Below are 8,482 nucleotides of genomic sequence, written 5' to 3' on the forward strand. Positions count from 1 at the left end.
TAAGTGTTTATTAATCTATCTGTTGTATGAATTGCATCCGCACATTCTGAAGAATGCTTTGAAAAAGATGAGAAAGAAAATAGTAGTTATAGATACAGCAGTTACAGACACAGCAGTTGTGAATATAAAATCAAGATTGAAAGAGATTAGTTATTATTATTATTATTATTATTATTATTCTTTCATTATACTCATATGCAAGTGGGGCTTATGATGAGTTCTTGCGTGATGTTAAATACAGGTCAAGTGTTGATTATACAGAAGAAAATACAGGTGTTAAGATTATATCAAGATAACAAGAACATAGAAAAATACAAGGAAGTGACAATTAGATACATATGATAATAGCTTCTCAGCTCAGAAACATAGAGTAATTCATTGAAGTAATTTGTATATCTCTGTATTTATTAGAAACCTAAGATGCTTGAGTTCCGGATTTAATGTATTCCCTGCGGGTTTCAAACCCACGTGCCTTGGTTTCCCACGCCAAGGCGCTACTGAGTGGCCGCATTACTCATTCGGCCACCGGGGCAGAGAGACCAGTTATGTATGTGTAAAAGCTAACAAGTTACTTCTGAACTGAGTAATTCAATCAAAAAGAATATGAGACTTACTAGTTAAGAAATCAAGTCTTAAGATCAGAATATAAGTTTTTGTATATAATAAGAGTTCTGAGAAGTTTCAATCTAGATGATTTGAGCTCTATAAAATACTTAAATCACATTCTCTGAGAATATATATATTGAAGAAATCAGAGAAACAGGTCTAACATAACTTAATAAATAATTTACATCTTATAGAGATAAAGATGTGAGACCTGAGTAAATTATAATTATTCATAGTACTATCATCAGTATTGAAGAAGAAGAGACTTATAATTAAAAAGTCTTACAAAGTAAGACAAATTATAGATGCTTATAAATCAGATAATCTCACTTATTTCAATCTTTTCATAATAATAAGAAAAGAATGAGAAGAAATGAAGAAATCAGATAAATATCACACTTTAATAAGTGATGAGACTATAGTCAGTCATATAATAATACACTGTAAATAGCAGGTGTAACACAGTAAAGAGCAGTGTCAAAGCAGCAGACTTGTATATAAGTTAGATAACAGAAGAAAAAGGAATTCAGAGTTGAATTCAACTATTTATATCAGTTTAATTATAAAGATAATAGAGAATGAAGCATCTGAAACATTTATGAATATATAAGATTAAGTTATCTCAATCTCTGAAAATACTCAGAGATTAGATAAGATTAGTTTCAATAAGCTATTCACTGTAGTAGTCTGAGTGAGTGAAGAGAGACAATATAATATGTGAAACAGAATTATAAGAGATGAAAGCGGCTGAATCTAGTTACTGAATACTATAGTATATAGAGATTGTGTAAGAGTAGTGACTAACAGATAAAGAAAAAGTATAGAAAAAGAGAAGAGATAATGAATTAGTCATTAAATGTAAGAGTCAGTTATAAAAAGTCAAATGTTATTATACACATCTTATTCATTTTTATATGTCACATATTTAATCTATTTTCAACATCATGTTATCTGAAAAACATCAAAAACAAAGGAAATCTCAAAACTTAAGATCTGTAAGAAATTTAAGAGCTGTAAGCTACTCTTACAACAATGTTATACATGTCTCTGATTTCTCTACTACTCTGTATATAACATTAATGTCATTTATCACAAGATTGACTGAAATACTAATATAGAAATATGTATGTATGCATATAGAAAAATTGAAAGAGAGTGCAGAACCCGCAGAATCAGAAGTTAGAGTAGAAGAGAAAGAGATAGAAAAGAATGAAGAAGGCTGAGAAGAAGGCATAGACAGACTGAATAAATAATAATGAGAGTCACTCAGAGCTGAATACTTATAATCTAATATGCATATAATCTTCTCTACAGAGAAGGAAGAGAAAACAACAGAAGAAGCTTAAGAGTGAGAGAGTATAGTCTCAGTGATGTTATTATCTTTGAAAATTAAAATGATATCTGACACTGAAGTAACTAAGAATCATTATTAGTATATAAAACTATAAAAACAGAAATGAGAATAATTACTGAATAAACAACTGCTAGTTTTAGAGTTGTATATGTAATTACAACATGCATGAGACTTCTCAGAAAGAGAGAGAGATACAGAGAAATGCAGAAAGTAGAATACAGTATATAAACAGCTCATTTTCACAATAATATTTTAGATAAGATGTACAAGTCTCATGTCTGCAGATGTAAAAGAGTATAATATCTGTATTTCTATTTCTGAAAATATGAATATTCTTCACCTGCATTTTAAAGTCAGATAACAGATATTACAGAATAGGTTAATATAAGTCTATTATTTTAAAGAAATTTATCAGAGCAGATATATCTATAATATTAAATTTAATAATGTAAAAAGTTTCTTAATATCTGTGAATATTATAACTTTGTATATAATAAAACTCATAATAATTTCTTCTAAGAACAGAAAAATCAGTATCAGAAAGAAAAGATGAAAGAAGAAGACTTATAATCTTAATACTGTTAAAATGAAGAATAATTCTTTAGTATGAATGTATAATTATCTTATCATGAATATTTAAAATAAATATAATAATCAGTGTCTGTGACTGAGCTTCAGATAGTTGTATTATACACAGTCTTTATATAATAAATTATTCTAGAGATTAGTAAAAAGAGTGAGAGTGTATATACTGAGAAATGTGATTTATTAAGTCTATACAATATCTTCTTGAAATGAGAAGAGCTAATAACAGCAGCAGAAGTGACAGAGATAAAGAGAGTAGAAGTAGTGAGAGTAGAGATAGTAGAAGTAAGAATAGTAAGAGTAGAAATTGTGAGAGTAAGAGAATCAGATACAGAAATAAGTGAAGAAGATTGAGAGAGAGTAGCAGAGAAAGAAACAGAGAGAATAGAGAAGAATATAGAAGATCTGATTACATATAACATGAATAATTTCTTCATTATTATATTCTTTAAGGTCTTGATTAATAATTCAACATTGAGTTCATTATCATTAATAGATACAGATCTGTCAATATGTAAAGATTCTATATAAATAAAAACAAATATATTAGTATCTGCATTTATATAAAATTATATCTGAAAACACAATCTGATGTCTGCTGAGAAAAGAAGATTGAGAGTGTATAAGAAAATGAAGAAGATAAGTCATTTATAATAATACATTTTGATAATTATTAGAAGAAAAAACAAGTTCTGATTATATTTCACAACACATTATACTTACTGCTAATAAACTGCCTGATATAAGTGCTATAATAATACTTGTTATGAGAATGAGAGATTATTGCCAGAAACATGTATAATATGATAGATAAATGAATAGAAGATGTTAAACAGAAGAAGAAGCAGAAATCTTGTATAAGATAATAGTATTTAATAATGATGATAATAGAGATGATAATTGAAGAATAGAAATATTAGTGAATAAGTAATATAAAATAGTGAAAGCTTCTCCGAGAGCAGCTTACATCATGATTATATGAGTGTGACTGAATCTAATGAGAGAGAATGTGATTCAGAAGAATATACAACTACTGAATAATAACACACCTGCTTCTGAACACACTTACGAATGTAAAGAAGCCATAGCGGCCACTAATTAATTTAGTATAATGTATATAAGAAGCCGGTGTACGTCTCTAATTATACACTGACTTAAGCACTCTTTTAATCACATTAAGATAATAGTTGTGACTGTCTAAAACTTCTATCACTTTGTATTTAACATGACAGTAGTTCAGTGTATAAGATGAGTGTGTGATTCATATATTTTTTAGATTCGATCACATCAGATCTTCTATCTGTTGGTGATTACTACACCTACCCTAGTCACGTGCCACCCCAACCTATTTAGTGTAACTCGCGTAGTTAGATTACAACATAACAATGTTATTCTTCAAGAGGTTATGAAGCTCTTCACAAGCAATGAATAACTGTAATAACATGTCAACTACATCTCCATGTATTATTACGCGTGCCTAGATGTTTTTTATTAATTAATTGAACCCATGGTTAATCTAAGATCCGGGGGGATGCCTGACTTAACAAAAGAATACATACCTTCAAGATGAAGAAACAAGAAAACATCAGAGCAGTAAATGCAAGATCACAGATCACTGTCAATGTTAATAACAAATCAGAAGGTGGCTTCAGAGGTGTTTGAGCTGAATGAAATCATTGCAGAAGAACAGTCTGATGAGTTCAATATATATGAAGACTCAGTTGAAGGCATCAGTGAGATGTCAGACAATGCAGAGAGCTCAAGTGACTGGAATGACAATAGCTCAGCAAGTGAGAAGACTTGTATAAGGCTTGAAATTGCAAGACTTCAGTATGAGGTTGAGTGAATGAAGATCAGTAGAAGTGACCCTGCAGGTGATGAGATGAGAGCAGATCTGACAGAATATCTTCAACAGAAAGAGAAGATATCTATCATAATAAAAGTTCTTGAAGAATTCAGAAGTCAAGTAAGACTCATTAAAAGATCAATTGTTCTCACTGAATTCATTAACTACTCAATGTGAAGAGAGAAAATTCTTTTGACTATAGAACAGTCTGAAACTGATGATATTCTTGAAGATAATGACCTTGATGAGAATGTTATCATGAACATGCAATGTTTCTGAAAAGAATGCAATCTTTGATTATATAATTACATGTGGTCTGCAATTGCCCTGCAGATCAAGACTCATTTCACTATACTTAAGAAGTTCAAATTATCAGCTTATGCTCTATGAACTATCATAGAGGATAACTTTTCTGAGAGACCTGCTATACACAGAACTTGTTTGTTTAAAGAGTTTATTGAAATAATCTATAAAAGCAAAGAATCTGACAGAGCTTTCATTGAATGATTAATTATTATCAGAACTGATTATATCTGTCTGAGATATAAGATTGAAGATGTTGTGTTTTTCAATAGATTACTGACAGAAGTCAATAGAGATTGAGCATTCTTTATAAAGAATAGAATGAACCAGATTGATAAGAACAATTCAAGACCTTTAGAAGAAGACTTCATGAGATTATACTGTGACATACTTCTACACCTTTCTACTGCAGAAAATAGTAGTACTGAATTCATGAAAAATCCCGCGAATAATGCCTAAGACAAGGATAAGAAAGACAAGAACACTGAATTCAAACCTAAATGTAGAAGTAATGAGGTGAAGATCTGCTATTATTGTTAAAAGATTGATCATATTCAGACTAACTGTTGAAAGAAATACTCTGAGAAACATTCTTCAAATTCAAACTTCAACATCAATAGAAACAAGAATAAAGACAAGAATGCAGAGAATATAGATGCTGCTCCTGTTCACAATATCATAAAGCAAGTATTTTACATCAAAGAAAAGGCCTATGCAAGTAGTCAGACAGGAAAAGATACCTGAATTCTAGACTCTGAATTGAGCACTCATATCACACCTCACAGAGATCTTATCATGGCAAAACCTCAGAAGATGAAAGTGATGTTGAAAATGACAGACAGAATGATGGTCTCTGCTGCAGCTATAGAAGATACAAAGATTTCAGTGAAAGGAACAGATATGCTGTTAAATGATGTTTGCTATGTCCTGAAGTTAGAAGTGAACCTCATGAGTATGAATAAGCTTGTATGTCAGGGTTATATCTATAAGCAGTTGACATATGAGAATAATCATGCTATATTGATTATATCTCCTGACTGCATGTTCTTATTTACAGCAAGATTAAATGAGAATGATATCTATGAGATGAAAAGACTGATTACATACAGAGACTTGATCTGGTTTGCTATACTCAATGATGATTTTGAACCTGTGAACACATTACAGATGAAAGATGATACAATATTGACACTATCTGAAAGAAATAATACAAAGGTTATAGAACTTATAATAATACAATGATATTAAAAGCTAGAACATCTGAATTCTGTGAATATTGTAAAAATGACAGCAGATTCACAACTAGAAATGAGAATAAAGAATGACAGAGCTTTGCCATTCTGCAAGACCTGTATACAGGTAAAAATGACATATTCAACCTTCACATCTATGACATGAGCTGTCAAGTCAGTAATGAGATTCTTCATTGATCTGACAGGGAGTGGAAAAACACTTTTCAACAGAAATGACACTCTCACTAGAGAGGGTGCAAGCTACTGATTGAGTATAACAGATAATACAATCTGTTATAGATGAGCAATTCTTATGATAAGAAAGAGAGAATCTACTGCAAGATTAATGAATTTCATCACAGATATTGAGATAATTACACAATATTGAGTTGAAACCCTACACTGAGATGATGAAGAAGAGTTCAAAAGTCAAGAACTTAAGATCTACTGTCAGAGCAAAGAAATAGCATATGAAATGACTACATCTGATATATCACAATTGAATGATCTAGTGAAATGTGTGAATTGAATAGTTGCAGAAAAGATGTGAAGTCTACTATTTAATAGTGAATTAGAAAGAGAACTTTGAGATGAAGTAATACAAGCTGTGATCATGATAATCAACACATTCTCAACATCAATAAAGATATTTGAATGCAAGGAAGAAACATCACTTACATCTTTTAAAGCTTGAACTGAGGTGCAATCTTCTGTTCATTGAATACAGAGATGAGGATGCAAGGTCTATAAGAAGAATTTGAAAGTGTCAAATAAGCTCACAGATAGAACTGATGACAAGGAATGACAGCTGGTTGAATATCAAGAATTATATCAATATCATGTATGGGATTCTGTTGCATGTTATCTTGAGATTGTATGAGATGTCATATTTGATGAAGCTTTTGACATGAGTGCAAATACACCTGTAAATACAGTGAGAGAATTCAATGAATTGCTTAATGAATTGAACATTCTGAATGTTAGAGAGAGATAACAGCACTGCTTACTATGACACCTTGTAAAGAAAAAGTCAGATGTTTTGAAGATAATTGTAAATAAGAACTTAGAGAGTGTAATTGATTTAATCTATCTTCTAGATAATGAGACACAGCTTGTCATGAATGAAGAGTCTGAAGACTCTGTTAATGAGAATGATTCTGTTCTAAGTGTTCTGACAGACTGATCAACTACACTGATGGAAGTCAAGAGAAGCTCAGACTGAGACTATTGATATGAGACAATGAAAAAGAAGGTTAAGATATTTGAACAGAAGAAGACATATATTATCATTGAGAAGACCCTGGAAATGGATATTCTTACAGATAAATGAGTATATGATCAGAAATTCAACAATAAGAGAGAAATCATTCATTTTAGAGCTTGCTGAGTGATTAGAGAGTTCTTGCAACAGTAGAATATTCATTATACAAGATTGTATACTGCAGTGGTATCAGGGCCTATATCACACAGCCTATTCACTATATTGACTGTCAAAGAATGAAAGGTTAAATCAATTGACTATGTATCTGTGTTTTTAAATGACATACTATCACAGAATGAGATGATCTATATGCAACTGCTCACAGGTGTTAAGCATGACAGAGAGGGCTTGATGAGATTACTCTGCCAGAGTCTATATGAAATGAAGCAAGCTGCAAGAGTATGGTATTTTCTTGCAACAGAGCATCTGACTACATTAGGATTCAAGATATCATCTTATGACAGTGAATTTCTATATCACTCTGTTTACAAGATCTATCTGACATTGCATGTTAATGATTGTCAGGTGACAGGACCTCAAGAACAGTAATTAGACTGGGTATTAAGAAAGATTGCAAAGAGATTTGAGACAAAGAATGTTAAAGAGATCAAGTCATATCTTGAGATGAAGGTCAAATGCCAGAGGAATGATGATCTAGCAGTTATACAGAGCTGTTATATTGAGGAGATTCTTGAAGATTTCAGCATGAATAAGATAAATCCAGCTGGCACCTCAATAGCAGCTGGCATATGACTGGAATTCTCACCTGATGAGGGGGAAGAATTGAATGACAACTTTACAGCTATAAGATATCATCAAGGATTGAAATCATTGCAGTATTTGATCTCAAGCAGCCGGTCAGACCTGGTGTTCATGATCAACTATCTCTCATGTTTTAACTTGTGTTTATACAAGACATGTTGAACAGTGTTGAAGCATGTTCTATGTTATGTCAAGAAGATGAAAAACCATGGCATATTATACAGGAAGGAGATCGGTGATGTGAGCCTGAGTTCTGTGACATACTGTGATTTGGACTGAGTGAGGGCAGATTCTCAATACAAATTGACTACTGACTATGTTATATTGATTAATGAGTCACCGATCTCATAGTGTTCGCAGAGACAGACATCTATTGTTAAATCAATCACAGAAGCCGAATATATTGCAGCTAGCAAGGCAGCTTGTGAGATAATCTGATTGAATGATATGTTATATGATGCTGAGTTGATGAATGATGAAAAAGTGAAAATATGCTTTACACCTATAAGTTGATAATAAGGGAGCAATTGATC

General features: G+C 31.5%; 1 protein-coding gene across 1 annotated transcript; it reads left to right on the plus strand.

Moving 5' to 3' along the window:
- Positions 1-4,166: 4,166 nt before the first annotated feature.
- On the plus strand, positions 4,167-4,391 carry BDBG_17474 (uncharacterized protein; the record flags this gene model as incomplete). Its single annotated transcript, XM_031725183.1, has 1 exon — positions 4,167-4,391. One exon carries the CDS (start codon positions 4,167-4,169, stop codon positions 4,389-4,391), a length of 225 nt encoding a protein of 74 aa, XP_031579737.1.
- Between the last annotated feature and the right edge of the window lie 4,091 nt (positions 4,392-8,482).

Source organism: Blastomyces gilchristii, assembly GCF_000003855.2.
Source record: "Blastomyces gilchristii SLH14081 genomic scaffold supercont1.15, whole genome shotgun sequence".
NCBI classification, from domain to species: domain Eukaryota; kingdom Fungi; phylum Ascomycota; class Eurotiomycetes; order Onygenales; family Ajellomycetaceae; genus Blastomyces; species Blastomyces gilchristii.